General features: G+C 47.1%; 1 protein-coding gene across 6 annotated transcripts in view; it reads left to right on the top strand.

Annotated features, from left to right (window-relative positions):
- LOC122718081 (AF4/FMR2 family member 4-like) overlaps positions 1-16855 on the top strand; it is a 117227-nt gene extending 100372 nt beyond the window's left edge. For all 6 annotated transcript variants that reach the window (XM_043942772.1, XM_043942780.1, XM_043942797.1 and 3 more), the window contains 12 exons: positions 1309-1342; positions 10520-10574; positions 10756-10808; positions 11394-11907; positions 12039-12793; positions 12942-13833; positions 13947-14086; positions 14173-14367; positions 14456-14533; positions 14636-14732; positions 14818-15109; positions 15210-16855. In XM_043942772.1, coding sequence (XP_043798707.1) covers positions 1309-1342; positions 10520-10574; positions 10756-10808; positions 11394-11907; positions 12039-12793; positions 12942-13833; positions 13947-14086; positions 14173-14367; positions 14456-14533; positions 14636-14732; positions 14818-15109; positions 15210-15319 — 3215 coding nt within the window. In that variant the 3' untranslated portion in view covers positions 15320-16855. The remainder of the gene's footprint in view (positions 1-1308; positions 1343-10519; positions 10575-10755; positions 10809-11393; positions 11908-12038; positions 12794-12941; positions 13834-13946; positions 14087-14172; positions 14368-14455; positions 14534-14635; positions 14733-14817; positions 15110-15209) is intronic.
- The last annotated feature ends 476 nt before the right edge of the window (positions 16856-17331 follow it).

The raw sequence follows: 17331 nt of genomic DNA, 5'->3' as shown, positions 1-17331 counted from the left end.
TATATATTTATATATATATCCAGGAGTCTTTTATATATGTATATATTTTTTCGAAAAAACCAAAGAGATTGAATTCGATCGGAGCGAAGAGCATCCGTTGTTAGGGATCGAATTTGGTGGCAGTTTCGTTGTTAAGACGCGCGCAACCCTCTCTTACGAGGTCGAGCCTCCCCTTTTTCCTGCTCTCACCCTCTCTCTCTTTGACCCAGTCCCACCAGCCTGTCCTCCTCTGATCGTAGGTAGTAGAGTCCCCTTTCCCATGCTGGCTCCGTGCGTGCCTGCCTGCCTACCAGCCAACCAGCCAGCCAGCCAGCCAGCCAGCCTGCTTGCCTTCCTTCCTGCGTGCGTGCGTGCGTGCGTGCGTGCATGTCGCTTTCCATTGTTTACGCAATGCCTCCTCGACCGGGTTCGCGTTTGCCTCTCTTTTCCTCCGCCAGCTCCTTTCTTCCTCTCTTTCTCCTTCGCGTTTCCAAGGGGGAGGGAGAGCTGGTTCGAGCAACGGTGTCGGCAAGGTTACCGCGTCGAACGAATTGATCCTCGCTCGGGGATCTCTCGAAAGATTTCACGTTCCCTAGCGCGCACCGCGTTGCTTTCACAGCTTCACAATTGATTTCTCTCTCTCTCTCTCTCTCTCTCTTTCTTTTCTCCAGATGAAAAGGAACCATCGAGTGAGTCGAGTCGTGAAACCGTCTGCTCGTATGAAAATCATATTTTCCCGCCAGATGTCAACATTCTTTCTTTCTCTCCTTCTTCCGTTCTTTTCTTTTACTTTCGAACCGATCCTCGCTGCTACGCGAATCGAACGAATCGAATCGAAGCGTGAACATTTCGCGCCGTTACGTTTGCGCACGCGTAACGACTAATTGATTCGTCGCGCGAGACTAACTAAAATTCCAACGAAAAATCGAGAACGAAGACGAGCTTTCGGGAGAGGAGCTTTCGCGCGTCCCTCCTCCGATCGCTTCCTTCCCGATTTCGACGAATATTTATTAGCGCAATAAGGTTGTCGAGGACGAGGTGGACGATCGATCGATCGATCGCGGCCGCTCTTTTTTTCCTTTTTTTTTTCCTATCTTGTCGCGTCGCTCCGTCGTTATCGAACGGAACGACCAGCGACGCGGCACGGTTTATCGCGCTTCTTGTCGGCCACATCGGGGAACGAATCTCTGTGTAACGATGTCATTATGTCAGCCGGGAAGATAGGATCGGCCGTGCTCGCCTCGTTCCCCGTCCTTGAACGCCGATAATCACACGCTAATTAACTTAGCCATGGATGCTAATTACCATCCCTTTTCTTCTCTGTTTCAGAACGCGACCGGCACACTGCTAATAGGCTATCGGCGTAAGTATCGTATCATTCGAATTTCTCTCTCTCTCTCTCTCTCTCTTTCTCTCTCTCTATCTCTCTCTCTCTCTCTTTCTGTTTCTCTTTCTTTTTTTGAATAATCCGCAACTGGAGAAGCGAAGAAAAAAAGAAGAAAGTCGCGTGGAAATTGTTCGAATCTGTCCCGACCGATTAATTATCTCCAGAGAGGGAGAAATGGCGGAAACGGTCGATGACGGAGATTTTTTTCCCCCTCCCCCCGCGAATTCCACGTCTCCCGTCCACTCGAGGAGACGGACATTTTTAACGAGGCCGGGAACGAATCCACTCGACGACGCTCTCGGTCGCTAAATCGCGCGGCATAGATGGCGCTCGATATTAGGAGGAGGCGCGGGAACCGGTTTAACGAGAATTAATCCGTCAAAAGCGGGATTAATCATGTTGGCGCGTGTTGCCGCGTTTCAATTAAATTCTTCCTTCGATCGAGGCCCTCGATCCCTCTGCGCTTTTTTCCGCGTTTCGCCTTTCTTTTTTTTCTTTTTTTCTTTCTCACGAAACGATCCCAGCACTATTTAATTTAATCCCGTCGAGAATTAAAACGGGAGAAAAATGGACGAAAAATCGGGGACGAAGATGGTCGAAAGTTTCTTCCCACGTTTTGGTCGGGAGGTGGAGGAGGAAGCTGCCTTCCGTTTCCCTCCTTTCACGAAGCAGGATCCATCGTCGCCAATCGCTCTTCTTCTCCACCGAAGAATTAATTTCCCCGCGAATCTAACTTCTTGCCGCGAGTATTTTTCGCCTAAGCGTGGTAACACGCTCCGATCGAATTATTTACGATACGTGACGCGCGGGGAACGCGGTGTAGATAGATGTGTAGACTCTTTTTCCCACATTCCGAGATGAAATCTCGTAACTACGTAGTATTTAACTACGTAGCATTTGGTAGTGTGCGGCCACGATAATCTCGTGAATGGTTAATTAGAAACGTATACGTATATATGTCGCGCCTATTCAATTTGCATACCAATAGCATCTTTTACTTTGCCTTCTTTAATCTCTTCTCGATCTTGGCCGGTCTCGCGAAACGAAATTATTGCGAACGTGATTGTAGCCAACATCCTCGTAAGTAAAAAAAAAAGAAATAAGAAATGTTTGAGGGAGCGGTGATATTGCGATTAACAGAGATGGGGAGGGGGGAGTGGCCTTTAGAGATCAAAAGTCGGACAATTTCCTGAAATCCTGGCGCATTCATCGTCCCCCCATTTCCCGTCGTGGGAACAAGAAAGAAAAGAGGAGGAAGGAGAGGACTGACTCGAAACTGTAGGCAGGACACGTCCCTCCCACTTTCACCCCTCGTCGCTTTTTCGTCCACCGTACTACTACCCCTGTCCCTAATAGCCCTGCTGAGGTCTATCTCGGAACTGGGTCGTATCGCGTTGGCCGACGTGACTTCGCCGCCGAGAAACTCGGAAACTCGGTGTTGCGTAAACAGATAGACGGATTCGACTCGTTTCTCCCCGCGATTCTCCCCTCGTTGACGTGCTTTAAATCGGTTTAAACGATCATACGTACGAACGGTTTGCTTGCCGTTCGATTCGATCGATCGATCGATCGATCTCGAGGCAATGGGGCGCGAATCAAGGGAGGTGTGACGAGGAGGAGTAAAAGTGGAGATCGTATACGATGGAGGAGCTTGTTTCGCGGGAGATTGGATGGGAATGAGGAAGAGAGGCGAAACTCGTTCGAATTAACACCGTTGCGTTTTAAGGAAGGGGACCCTCTCTGTCTCTCTCTCTCTCGATCGGCCGTGTGCACGCGATATGGTAGTCGGACGTGTATCATCGGCCCTAATTGTTTCCTGGCCCGTAATCGCCATCGTGCCTCTTCAAACTCTTCTTCTTCTTCTTCTTCTTCGAAACAGGTGCGTCCACCTTTCTTTCGCCTCGTTTCATCACCGATCGTTCCCGGGAACGTCCCGTGAATTTTATATCGCGGATAATAATCAGTTTGGGTCCGTCTCTTGCCTCGAACGTGATCCAAAATAATAACCCTTTCCGGTTAATCGATCCGGTTCGATTTGGTTTCACTCGCCGAGAATTCCGTCGAGAAGAAAAGCCGAGGGTGGCGATCGAGAGAAAAGAGAAAGAAGCCTCGTTTTTCCTCGAATCGAATTTTCGAAATTTGGCAACGCGTTCGATCGCACGCGCGCTCGATAAAAGGAAACGAAGAAGCGACGACGCTATGCAACAACGCGAGAAACTCGTGCGTTATCGGGTGAAACCGACTCGAGCGGCCTTGTCTAATATCCGATAAAGCCGGACTCAGGCTCTGTGCAACGCGATAAGGGATTTCGTTTATCCGCTTTGGATCGCGATAAAACGGCGGGACATTTTTTTTTCTTTTTTTTTTCTTTCTTTTAATCCCTTCTCTTTGTCTCTTCTTCTCCAAAGCACCGCTCCCCCTCTTCGTTCCGTAACGCGCACGCGCGCGCGGTTATCGCGTGCCAGCCAACTTATCAACTCGGCTACTTATATACGTACGTTATATTAACTGCGCCTTGATAAACATATTTCGCGTATTTATCGGAGCGGGGAACGATAATCCGCGGTTGGAAGCTCGCCGTGCGCGAGGAATCACGTCCCGCAACGTTAAAAGATCTAACGTGCTTATCGATATTATCGCCTTTCAAGTTTTTAAACGAGCACGCTACCGCGCGAGTGTGTGTGTGTTTGTATGCGTGCGCGTTACAAGGTTGCGCAAGGTTAATTAATTATCCGCTATTATTAGGGAGAGGGGGAGAAGAGATCGATGAAGCGTTGTTGCCTATCGAACCTACCGAATTATAATCAGAAGTAGAGTATCGCTTGCACAGGATTCATTGAAATCGTGGTAACAGTGGCGGTGATGGTGGTTCGATGGTAATAACGGGGCCCGCGTAATTCGTTAAATTCAATTTTCACCCGCCGAGGGAATGGACGAGGAGAGGGAATGAGAGAGAGAGAGAGGGAGAGAGACAGTCGTTACCTCGAGGATAAGCTTCTTCTCGTAAAATTAATCGAAATTATCGAATTAACCCCTGACCTTTCGGACCGGGATCTTGGCTCGGATTAAAGTAAATTCTCGTCGCGAACCGTTTCGAACAATCTCCGCTGCTGGTTATCAAAATAATAAACCTCCGCGATACTTAACCGTGGAATAAGTAAAGCGCTCTCTCTTCCCCTCTTTTTCTTTCTCTCAACCCGTCTCGTAGCAATCGTCGTTTTTAGAAACGGAGTTAACGTAGTCGTCCTTGCGCCGGGATATCCTTTCCCCCCGGTTCCGACGAGTGGGGCAAGGATTTGGTTAGGAAGAATAGAAAAATTGATCGACTCGTTCATTTCGAGATTACTCGAGCCCTGGAATTCTAACCCATCGAGGGGATGAAATGTATGCGGAAGGTTGCGATTCTTGGAATTCGAGGAGGAGAAAAAGAGCGAATGGGAGAAGGAGAGAGAAAGAGGCACCTTCTTCTCTCTCTCTCAGGATACGCCACGACTTTTCCACGGTTTGTTAACTAAGACGAGGATTAAACCGGATCAATTGGATCGAGTACCAACGACTCCCCATAACTCTTCGTTTGTTCGCTCTTAAGTGCTTTTCCGGCTTCCGGAATTAAAACGATGGAGCCGTCATCGAAGGTCGGAGGAATCTCGTTATATACCCCTTCCTCGCCCCGCCCCTCCCCTACACCGAGAGGTGTAGGTTTAGCTGGCCGAAATTCTTCCCGTTTTCTCGGGAGAGAGGGACGCTCCCGATCGACGAAGGCAGATAGAGGGGCAAAGAGGAGACTGACTGGGCTCGCGTTAGTCGATTTATCGGCGTTGAATCGAGCCACACCGGTGCGCTCCTAAGCAATTTCGTTGGAATAAGCGTGTCGTTATTCGATTTATCTCACTTTTCTCTCCCCCCCAAATTTTCCAAACCAAAATCGAACCGTTTAAACGAACACGATACACCCGAATTCGAATTTCTTTTCCATCTTTTTTTTCTTGCTCCCTCTCTAACGAAACTTACTTGAAACTTACTGGTGAACGGGAAACGAGTTTATATCATTCTCTTTCATCTCACGGCCGGAGAAAAATTAGTTGGGCGAATCAAGAGACGAGGATCGGCGAAGAATTGGCGTTTCCAAGGATAATTTTGGAAGCGATGGCCTTCGGCGCGGTATCTTCGAAACGCGTGGTCTGCTCAAGAGAATTTTTCCTCTTCGAGCGTACGGTTCGCGCGATTCGAAGTTTCGTTGTGAGATGTAAAATTGTTGGAGAAGGGAGGGGGGACGGGACGATCGGCGGTGGAATAAACTCGTCGCGGTTTCCCGCGTGGCGGCGAAGTTTTATTAATAGAAGGGTGGAGGGACAGGTGGGCGCGGATATTGCGAGGACGCGAGTTTTTCAACGTGGCGACGTGGCGTCGATCGACGGCGAAGGGGCGTCGGGGACCGTTTGATTTGCGTCTATTTTCGCGGTCGCCACGAAATTAACTCGGTCGTCTACGGCGACCGGCGACACCCGTGTCACAAACAACCGAGCGAATTAAATCCGATCAAAGGCTAATTGCGAGAGAAGGAAAGAATTAATTTTGACGATTCGTCGTTGAGAATTCGAGGATTTTTCGTTCAGAATATTAAGGGAATATGAAATGAACGCGACGATTGGAATATATATTTTTACGACTTTGCTTGTTATAAATCTCTCGCTCTATTTCTCTCCGCGAAATTAATTAAATCTAAATGTTTGCGCATTTCCTTCGACGCTGTTTCTCCACTTTTTCCGCACGATGAGGATTCCCGGCAGGATACGTCTGCCAATCTCGTTCAAAGAATTTCGAATTTCAGGTATTTTAAAATTTTCGAAAAAAGGAAGAAAAAGATCAGCGCGAAGCAGCGTTTGACGCAGGCGATGGAGCCTCTCGAAAACTACGGCAAAAATTCAATTTTCCTCGATGCATTGTGATGCGCAGCTCCGTCACTCTTTTTTTGTCTTTTTTCTCGGCTTCTCCTCTCACGATTCTCTCGATTCGTCGATCCAACGTTAATCGTTTGATCCCTCGTATTTCACACTTATCCCCTTATCGTCTCTTTGAATTTAATCCGCTATCGATACGCAACCGATAGCATCTGACAATTAACCAACTTCGCTTAATTCCTCTCCCTTCCTCCGATTGACCGTTTCGATTCCACATTCCTCGCGAAATCACGCGACAGATGCGTCTTCCTCGACTTTTCCCCGAGCAGATGCGGCGTTTCCAGTCTGAAAAGCGAGGAGGAAACGAATTCGGGGGGGGTTGGATTGGATGCCGTTGGCGGGAGGAAAGACGCAGGGTGAAGATGGTGGGATAGACATCCGCGCAGAGCGGAGATGGCTCGCGTAGAGGTAACTCGGATGCAGATGGCGTGTATCCGGAAAAGGCAAAGCGGCCGAGGGAAAAAGAGGGGGCGCGGAGGGGGATCGTTGGAAGCCGAAACGAAGCGACGAGCGGGGAGGAAAACGCGTGGAGGGGCCCGCGGGGGAGGGAGCATATAGCGGAGGAGAGAAGGAACGGAGACAGTGGAATCGCGGTGAAGCAAGGGGAAGTAATAAGGGGTTAAAAGGGAGCCGACCGAGGGGGTGGAAACGCGAGGAGTGGTCGCGATGACGAGAGAGAGAGCACTGGGTATAGGTGCATATCCGTGTACAGAGGGTTAAAAACGAGCGAGGAGAGAAAAGAAGAGAAAGAGAGAGAAAGAGAGAGGGGGGGAAATGAAGAGCTGCGGGAAGCAGCGGGACGGAGAAGTAGAATCGAGCGTCGAAGGGCGAAAAGAGACGAGGTAGATTTGCAGTGAGGAGGAAGAGGAGAGAGAGAGAGAGAGAGAGAGAGAGAGACGAAAGTGGGAGGCGAGAGAGAAACACGTTGGTATACACGGTGGAACTTCCGAAGTTATTCGCAACAGGCAGACTCGCTAGTCTGGAATTCTACGTTCCACTACCACTGACTTTCTTCCCCTCTCTCTCTCTCTCTGTCTCTGTGTGTCTCTCGTCTCTTCCGTGCCTCATCACCACCTCCAACGATTCCACTTCGCCCACCTCCCCCGTCCGTCCTTCATCACCGGCGGCCTCCTTCCACGCTTCCTGCGCCTCGTCGTCCCTGTTTTTAATAGACGGTAGAAACTTAGCGTCGCAGTCGGCGACCGCCACCACCGTCTATAAATGCGCACGAGGAACGCGATCCCCGAATTGCCCACCACCCGCCTCAATCCTCGTCCAAACTCTCCTCGCTTCGAATGTTATGCAACTCGAACTCGATCCATCCATCCATCCATCCATCGTTCGCCATTCGAAAAATCCCTTATTTCGCCCGTTGATTACTACCCCCCTTCCCATTTCGAACGTCCTTGGGTAGCGACTCGTAACTTCCACTCGAATAATTACCCTGCTCTCCTTATGCGCGCGATATATATATATATATATATATATATATATGTGTATGTATATATTCGAGATAGAAACATAGGAACGACGTTTTCTACCACCACTTAAGAGGCGACACAATTCCAGATACTTTTCCAACCTGTTCTCGACCCGATTCTCGCCCATTCGGATTCAGTAATTAGGTAAACCGCTCTCTAAACGGTTCGTTTGCTTACGTGCTCCTCCGCGTTTACCCGGCTTAATTAATTCTCTGTGCATTGGTGGCAACTCTTCGCGGAGTGAGATTCATGGAGCGTGTTCCGCGAGCACGTGCCCTGTCTCCGGATCGGACAGATAGAGACTGGCGGAGACGAGCTAATGGATAATAGGCGAACCGACCGGACCGACGATTGTTCTTCTCTCTCTCTCTCTCTCTCTCTCTCTCTCCCCTCACAGGTACGAGTGCACGCGTTCGATCTACCTCTTTTTAGAGTCCTCTCGTTCCTAGAAAACCTACGCTTCAATTACCGGAGACAATGGACACGCGTGACGCTCCTACCTCTCCTTCCCTGTCTATCTACCTATATTTATATCGCTTATCCATCTCTATCGTCAGAGCTCTCTCTCTATATATATATATAGTCGTCCGATGGACAATGTCGCGTGTCCATTCCGCGTAAACTCCATCGAGAACATCCATCGAGAACATCTCCATCGAGACTACGCCCCCTCTTGGCCGAATAGGTAGGATAGATCTCGACGAGGAGGGCAAACGTTGAAATCGACGGACGAAACCGGATAACCGGATTTCAGTAAAATATTCCATTGGGCGAAAAGGGAGATGGGATTCGCGGGAAATTCCGCTCCCTTTTTTCCCGTTGCCAATTACACGGGGTCGTCGTCAAAGCGTTTAATTCGATGAAAGGACGGCCGTAATATAATGTCGCGGCCCTTTCTTTTTCCTCCGGAAACGGTTCACACGGCCTCCCACGGGAGCCGGATGCGCTCTCTTTCTCCTTGCGATCGAACCGCGCACCTCCCCTCGTCTCGCGCGTCCTCTCTTTCTCCTCTCTCCTCCCTCTCCACCGAGCAAAACTCGGTGGTGGATCGCGCTACGGATCTACCCGGAACCGCGATGCGACGTTAAAACGACGATGACAGATGGGAATGGATTTCGACAGAGCTTTTCTGTCCTTTTCCTTCTCCTTTGTCGCAATTTTTCGCCAATTCTTCGCCCGTTTTTTGGAATTTTGTTCCAGTCGGTAAATTTTGAAACCGATCGAGCAGAAAAGCGAAGAAAAGAAGGAGGGAGGAGGGAGGGGATCTGGCGAGATTAAGATCGTTGAAGTTCGCTAAACGCCACTTTGCTGTACGCCTTCTTCCGTTCCTTCGCGCTCCGATAGAAGATAAAGCGGCTGTCGCTTCCCCCCTCGGGGTGGGGGGGAGAGAAGGAGTCCGTGGAAAGTAACGAACGGCGCGGCGTCGAAATTGAAAGGGTTCCCACGAGGTCGCGATCCACGATCGTTAAAACCGTCCACTTTATACCATCCTCCCTTCCATTCGACCTCTTCGCAGCTCTCAGTTCCAAAGTCAATCAAAACTTCCAACCGGATCTCGCTTAATAAATCGATAAAATCGAATGAATAAAAATCGATGAAATTCGTTTTTTCTTGCCTCGATTCAAGAATTTTCCACGATTTCGATTCGTTTGGGAGGAGGGCAGAGGGGAAGGAAGGAAGGAAGGATTAAACCGAGACTTAACCACACGGCTAGTCAGCCATATCCACGGACATGGAGGAGGACGCAGGACAGCGTGTTTAGGGTCGATGACCCTCCGCACATCCGCGTTCGGTCTACACTTTCCCTCTTTATCTGCCTCGCCTCTCTTTCCTCTCGTTGCCTCCCCGTACCTACTTCTCTCGCTGCTTTCCATTCCCTCCTGTTCCACGCCGCGCTTTAACCGTTCTTAGAGTGGCGTCTCTCTACGTGTCTCTCCGATCGAGGGTGAAAGGACCCCTCTTCTTTATTTTTTTCCCTTCTTTCTTCTCCTCCTCGTCCTCTTCCTGCTCGCTCACGACGCTTCACGATGCACTCTCGTTTCGTCAGTTAAATACCACCGCTCTTCCCTCATCGTCTATTATTATTATTATTATTATTATTATTATTATTATTATTATTATTATTATTATTATTTAGAGAAAATTTAATTTGCCCTGAATTTTAAATTCTCCAATTTCTCAGGTCGCGAAGAACGGCATGGGTTATATTATTGTTGTTTTAACCGCGCGAGAGCGGATTATGATAATATAGATCGATCGAATGTTTGGAAATGGAAAACGAAAGTGGGAGCAGGGAAAGCGAAACTTGCTGACGGTTAAGTGACAAAGAAAACAGGAGAGGCGTGCGTGAAACAGCAGTTTCAGAGATCAATGAACGATTGTTTCCAACCTAAGCCTCTCGTTCGTGTTCTACAGGTTGCTTCGCGGCACGCGTTCCTTTCTTTCGAACGCGTTTCTTCTTTTTTCTTCTTTCTCTTTCTCCTCCTTCTTCCTCTTCTTTTTCTTCTTCTCCTCGATTCTAACCGATAATGGCTATAGAGACACGATTCTTTTCATTTCCGCTCCTTTCGAATTTATTCAATTATTTAATTCGAGGATCGAATCTAACGATCGAGACGACACGAGTTATACGAAATCTTCTCCCGTTTAATCCCAATTTTTCGTTATCCAGAATAATATGTAAATTTCCCGTTTTTTGTTTTCCGTTGCAGGGACTTGGAACGCGATTTAAGCCTGAGCGAGGACAGCGAGGATGAGGCAAGCAAGGTAAAAAAAAAAAAATAAAGATATTATACGCTCGTTTGATATCTCGTTTCGCGTGATTATTATTGGATATTTAAGTTGATATTTTGTATTGATAACAATTATCGGAGAGAAAACTGGTTTGAGGTGGAAGGGAATCACATTCTCTCGTATGAAATTAATTGGTAATCGTTTTCTTTCGCAGGAAACGTCATCGCGGACAACGAGGGGAAACAGAAGCCCCGACCTCACGGTCGAGTAAGTATCCGTTTGTCGATACGCCCGCCAATTAATGCCCCTGTTACACAGTTCGATTATCTCGTTCCAAAATTAATGCGCCCTGTTATTCGTATCTAATTACCAACTTTATTTTATCCTTTTCTCCCATCTAATCCGTATTTGATCGAATTTGTATTCTTGCGTCCACCTTTTCAAAATCACGTGTTTATAAATATTGACATTTAAATATCGCAAAAAAAATTGTATCGATAACTCTTTCGTTCACGCGCGCTACAAATAATAATTTTATCATTTTCCCTTATTCCAAATATCGTCGGTCGGGTGTGAATTCGAATTTATAATAAATATAATTCCACCCACTCGAAATTATTCGTTTTATTCGGGAATTTTAAAAAACCGGCCAACCCGGTATAAACTCGAAGAAATCAATTTACCAACGATAACACGGTACAATGAACAATCCACGGAAAATATTCGCTTCCAAAAAACCAATATTCGTTCTCTCTCTCTCTCCCTACCCTCTCCCTCCCTGCCCCTTCTCTCCCCGTTATCGATCACGAATCCGTTTCAAACGATTCAACGCAGATACTCACTCGTGCGCAGTTTATCGATACCGGCGATGACGCCTGCCCCGCCGCCCCTGGCGCCCATGTCGCCCATGGGCCCGTCACCGGTCGGCCCTTTGTCGCCCACGAGGCCGCTCAGCCCGAGCAGGCCTCCATCACCGCCCAAACAGATGACGCCGGAGCAAGTGATCTCGCCTGCACCGGTCAGCCCCCTGCAATCGAAGGGGTCCCCGAGCCCCAACACGCACCAGAGGCCGCCCAGCCCTTCGGGCCAGGCGATGCAGAGCTCCGGAAGCGCGAGCTCCACATCCGACACCGGCTCCGACTCCGGCTCGGACAGCAGCGACGATTCCGAGGAGGAAACCAGCCCCCCGCCCACGAAAGGGCCCTCCACCCCTCCCTCCGTGTCACCAAAGAACGAAAACATGATAGAGGAACCACCGCCTGCGATCGAGGAGCCGAAATCGAGGAGTTGGAACTTGGAGTCGTTCTTCAATAAGACGAATGCCATGCCCCACGGGGAACAGAATTCGGAGAACAAACAGACGCAGGTATGCGAAATTTTTCGATTTTCTATCTTATGTATATGTATCTGATTCGATTTCCATTTTCATCTTCGAAAATCGCCGTGGCTTTGATCCGATCGGAGCGATTTCATTCGGGTAATTTCAAATATTCGCAGGATTGCAACAGGCGGCAAGATTCCCCTATGGTGACAACGGTGGACGCCAGAGCGCACAGGAACAAGACGGCGCACGACTGGCAGCTCGACGAGGCCTTGAAAAGGACCCGCAACATGACCATGATGAGCGTGTTGTACAGCGACAGCGATCGGCCCTCGGATCAGGAGAAGGGCCAGCCTGTGGAGGAGAATCGGGCGCAGCCTGAGAAGCCAAAGGTGGACGCGAGGAAACGCGGCCGACCGAGGAAACCGACGAATCCGAAAGCCGGGCATCGAACGTCGGACGAGAGTTTGAAGAACGGGAAACCTCGCAGCAGAACGAGAGGGGTGGGCAATCACATGAAGAAGAAACCGCCCCTCTCCAAGGCGAACATATCTACCAGCGAGGATGAGAGCGACGACAGGTCGCAGGGGGCGTCGAGCGACTCGGACAGCGATCGACCGACCAGGGTGTCGCCTGGAGTGGCGGCTATGAACGACAAGAGGAGGTCTAGATTGAGCGGTTCCTCGAGCGAAGACGAAAGCCCGCCCAAGGGGAAGAACAACAACAACAACAACAACGTGTCCGAGGACGACACCTCGCGTTGGAGAAGGATGACCAATATCAAGAGAAGCAAGTTGGGGGATTCGCCGAAGAAACAGGAGAAAAAGAGCCCCGCGAAGGCGAAACCTAGAAGGTCCAACTCGCGGGTGAACAATGGATCCGATTCCGACAGTGAGTCGGAAATAGTGAGGAATCGTATCCAGGTTGCCAGGTAACTATTTAAGCTTTGATTAAGCTTGTAATATAAGTCGAGTATCCTTATTAGTATTCTTGTAATTGTAATCTTGAATAAGTAGGTACGTAAATATTTGTTTGGAATTACGATTAAAATCGATTGTTCGGAATTTCTGTGGGTGCAGAGTACCTCCGAGGCCGAGAGTCCCACCGACCCGAGATTCTTCTCCGGAAAACTCGGACAGTGACAACAGCCCGGGTCCGAAGTTGCAAGAAGAGGACGCGGGTAACGTACAGGACAAGAAGAAGAGCGACACTCTTCGAAAGGTGTTCTCGTCTTCGATAGGGGGAGGGAAGGGCGGTGGTAAGGGGGGTAAAGGTGGTAAAGGCGGTGGGAAATGCGGCATTTTTGTGGAAGAGTATACGACCTCCGCGAATACACCGACAGGCGGGGAGAGTCCGTACAAGAGACCATCGTCACAGGCGTCGAACGTGACTCAATCTTTCCCTCCGCTCACGCGCGTGAACGGCGTGCCGAGTTTGTATTGTAGAATCGAGCTGAGCAAACTTCAGCATATCTCGCAGTTATCGAGGGGTCAAGAGTTGAGACAACGCACAGAACTTCCAAATACGAGGCCGTCCTCCAGACAAGCCTCGACGCTGACGCATCAACCCTCTCGACCGCCTACGCCGGAGGAAGGGGAGATTGTCGACACGCCGCCGCCTCAACAGGACGCGAGGATTCACGGTGACGCGTTGCTGGTCGACAGTGATCTTAAAAATCGCGCTGTGATCAAGGGCGAACCTATATCGGACGGAAAGAGTAATTGTGGTATAGGCCTCGCCGCAGGTGTCGTCGGTGCAGGTGCTAGTGGAGCAAGTGGTGCTAGTAGTACGGGTAACGCGCCCAAGAGGAAACGTAATCCGAGTTGTAGTTCTGTGTCCAGTTTGAGTACTGTGTGTTCCATAGATACGAAGACGAAAGGGTCGGGAGAGCACAAAGACAGGAAGAAGAAAAAGAGGAAACATGGCGACGTCGAATCTGTTACCGTTTCATCGAGGCCATCTTCCAGTCAGGTATATATATATATATATATATATTGGTTTGCTTTTCTCGAATCAATTTCTTTTCGAAACGTTTTTTCTCAGACTTGAGATTAATATAATCAATCTCTCAATTCTCGTTATAGCAAAATGACATTCAACCTACGAATCACGAACGGGAAGAAAAGCCTGACACTAGTTTATTGCCACCACCACCGCCGCCTCAGCGTATTTATTACTCCTACTTCAATCCTCAAAACGAAGTTTTGGAGGATCAGGATAGGTGGTGAGTACGAACGTTTGATGAAAACTATTTCCCGTGAATAATAATTTCGCCCGTGTAATAATCATTTTTAATTCGTTGCCCCTCAGGGACCAGAATCAGTACCTGATGGAAGCAAAGCGGCTGAAGCACAGCGCCGATAAGGAGTGCGAGCTCACGGCGCAAGGTATGCTTTACCTAGAAGCCGTGTTATGCTTTTTACTTACTGGAAATGCTATGGAGTCGGATCCTCTCACGGAGAGAGCGTCGTTTACTATGTATAGGGATACGCTCAGTCTCATCAGGTAAGTACATCTCTAATTAACCGCTAACCACGACCGAAGAGTATTTCCTAATTAAAGCGATCTCTGATTTTCTCTTCCCTCTGTTTAGATATATTTCCTCCAAGTTCAAGAGCCAGCAAAACAACTCGCCCGAGAGCAGTATACACAACAAACTGGCCATTTTGAGGTGAGTACGCACTTTGAGCTTTTTTTTTCCCCCCCTCCCGCGATTGTACGAGTAAGCGTAAGCGCATGTTTCAAAAACGTTGTCGTGTTTCGTTTGTTCCAGTCTGTTTTGCCAATCTCTTATATACTTGAAACTGTTCAAGATGCGAAGACACGAGATCAAAGAGAGTCAAAAAATTTTGAACGATTATCATCAAAAGGTGGGTGTTGCGATCGAATACTTTGTTGTATACGTAGCGAATTAAATACATAATTTATAAATAAATCTTATTATTTTTTCCACAGCCTGCTCAGGCAACAACGGTTCAGCCAGAGGGACAAGGAACGCCATCCTTATCACCGACACCGTCACCCGCCGGTTCCGTGGGTTCCGTTGGCAGTCAGAGTTCCGGATACAGTAGCGGCGAACTAGCGAATCGGGGAGCAGCTTCGGGCCAACCGCAACCTGCTCCGTATGTTAGCGTTCCACTCAACGTGCACAACGCTATGGCGAAACAGAATCATCATTTCAGTTTATTGGTGAGCTGTCACGATCTCTGGGACCAGGCAAACGCTCTGGTAACGGATAAACATAGAGGTGAGTGTTTCGGTTCTATTAATCATTCGTAATTCTATTGATATATATATATATATAGTAGAAAGAAATGTACATGTTCTTGTATTCTTTCGTTTTACAGATTTTTTCATCGAGCTGGATGAAAAATTGGGACCTCTCACTTTGAAAAGTTCTTTACGCGATCTGGTACGCTACGTTCAAGCTGGTATAAAGAAGCTTCGAGATCTCTGACCACAGTGGCATAGCCCCCGACCGCCCACCCCGAATTACATTACTTCTCTCCCACAAAATATGGCTACGTATCCAACGATATACACATAAAGAAATCGAATTATTTGGAAGAGATTTGGAGTAGATTTAGAAAACGTACGATCCTCAATCGTATGATTATAGTAACGTAACGCGCGTTAGGAGAAACGTTGAAAATCGGGAGAGAAATCTGTTCTCATTTCAACGAATAAGGATTATTCTGACGGGGTTTAAGGATTCAAGGTGGCCTGGGGAGTAACGAAGAAAGCGTTGCCGATGATATGATATTCGAAAATTCGACTAATTACGTTTCTTCGTTCAGGGAACTCAAGAAAGCGTGTCCTGGCATTTAAAAAAAAAAAAAAAAAAAAAAAAAAAAACTCAGAGCACCAACTTTATAGTCAATTCAGAATAAAACTCGTCAAGAAGAAAGATCGTTGTGGATCCACGATCGGTGCGTAGAAAGAATCTCTTCTATTCTGTGCATAGCACGCGTTACTTATTTTCGACACGAGGATGGAGAACGAGTGTGTGAAAATTAAGGAAAAAGAGATCGAAATGGAGCGTCATAGATGCTCGAAGAAGATGAGGGAGTACACTGGTCCCTATTTTTTTCGGACTGATCATTTTTGTAAATTAAAAATGAAATAGAATCGAAGATGCAAAAGAAAAAGTAGAGGATGGATTATAAAGGAAAGAAAGGAATTAGAAGATGGAATTAGAAGTGCCACAGAAGCGCCCGTGTGTTCTCGCTTTACGGTGCGCCGCAGCCGACGTTACCTGAAGCATGAGTTTCGTCTTGGCGATTCGAGTGCGAAGAATACACAAAAATATACATATATGCATATAGTTTATTACCTATATATATATATATATATATAAATAATAAAATATATATAAATAATTATAAAAATATAGATATGAAAATATATTTAATGAAAAGAGAACCAACGCGTCGCGCACGCCGGCATTTTGTTTTTAGCGGAAAACAAAATAAGAAAAATATGGCGACTGCGGAAATCGCGAGGACTAGTTGAAGTTAGAGGAAAAATAAAGAGGTGAAGAGGCAGGGATGGGAGAAATTTAGTGTGATGATGCATTTCTCTTGGATTGAGATGCAACACGAGCAACAAGATCAACAATTGATCCAAACCGATAGAACATTGCTACTACTATTACACTACTATTACTACCACTACTACTACTACTATTACTACTATTACTACTACTACTATTACTACTACTACTAAAAATGTCTTACGTCTGTGAACAAGGACACGACTCTTTTTTTGTAGATAGGTTACGAAAGAAAAAAAGTAACTTAGATTAGATAATTAATAAATACGCAACAAGAAAAACAAAGTTAAACGATAACAGAAGAAATAAAACATAAACATATTATTTACATTACTTAGAATTAAACGGGGAAATAAGTAGAGGTTCTAGTGATGAGGAATAAAAAAAAAAAAAAAAAGAATATTCGAATAATTACACATAGTGCGTACACCACATTAAAAATAGTGCGATTAAAGAAAGAAGAAAAAAAAAAAGGAAAGAAGAGGAAGAAAGGGAGAAAGCGTGCACAGACACCAAAACGAAAAAAAAAAAAAATAATAAAATAAAATAGCGCGTGGTAACTTTCGTTACACGAGACGCGTAAGGGGAAAACAAAAAAAAAAAAAAAACAAAAAATCAAGCGTAACGGATAAGTAAGTTGCTCATGTGTATATTTTTGTAAATAGGTATTTGCGAGTGCCGCCGCCTTGAGGGTGACCTGTCGACGTTTAAATCGACGCGACAGGCCGGCCCGCCCCAATTTTTGCTACCACAAATCTTATCGAGAATCAGGAAATTTCTAGTAAAAAGAAAAAATATTAAAATACACGTACACAAGATGTTACATGTCCGCCGAATTTGTCCCGAAGGTTTTTTCCGAATCCGATTCTTTATAAATGCTTGTGTTACCTTCAATCTTTATTTGTATATATATATAT

The sequence above is a fragment of the Apis laboriosa genome, unplaced genomic scaffold, assembly GCF_014066325.1.
Source record: "Apis laboriosa isolate Shangri-la unplaced genomic scaffold, ASM1406632v1 scaffold11_cov152, whole genome shotgun sequence".
NCBI classification, from domain to species: Eukaryota; Metazoa; Arthropoda; class Insecta; order Hymenoptera; family Apidae; genus Apis; species Apis laboriosa.
Note: the sequence above shows the minus strand (reverse complement) of the source record. Positions and strands in the feature narration are given on the sequence as shown.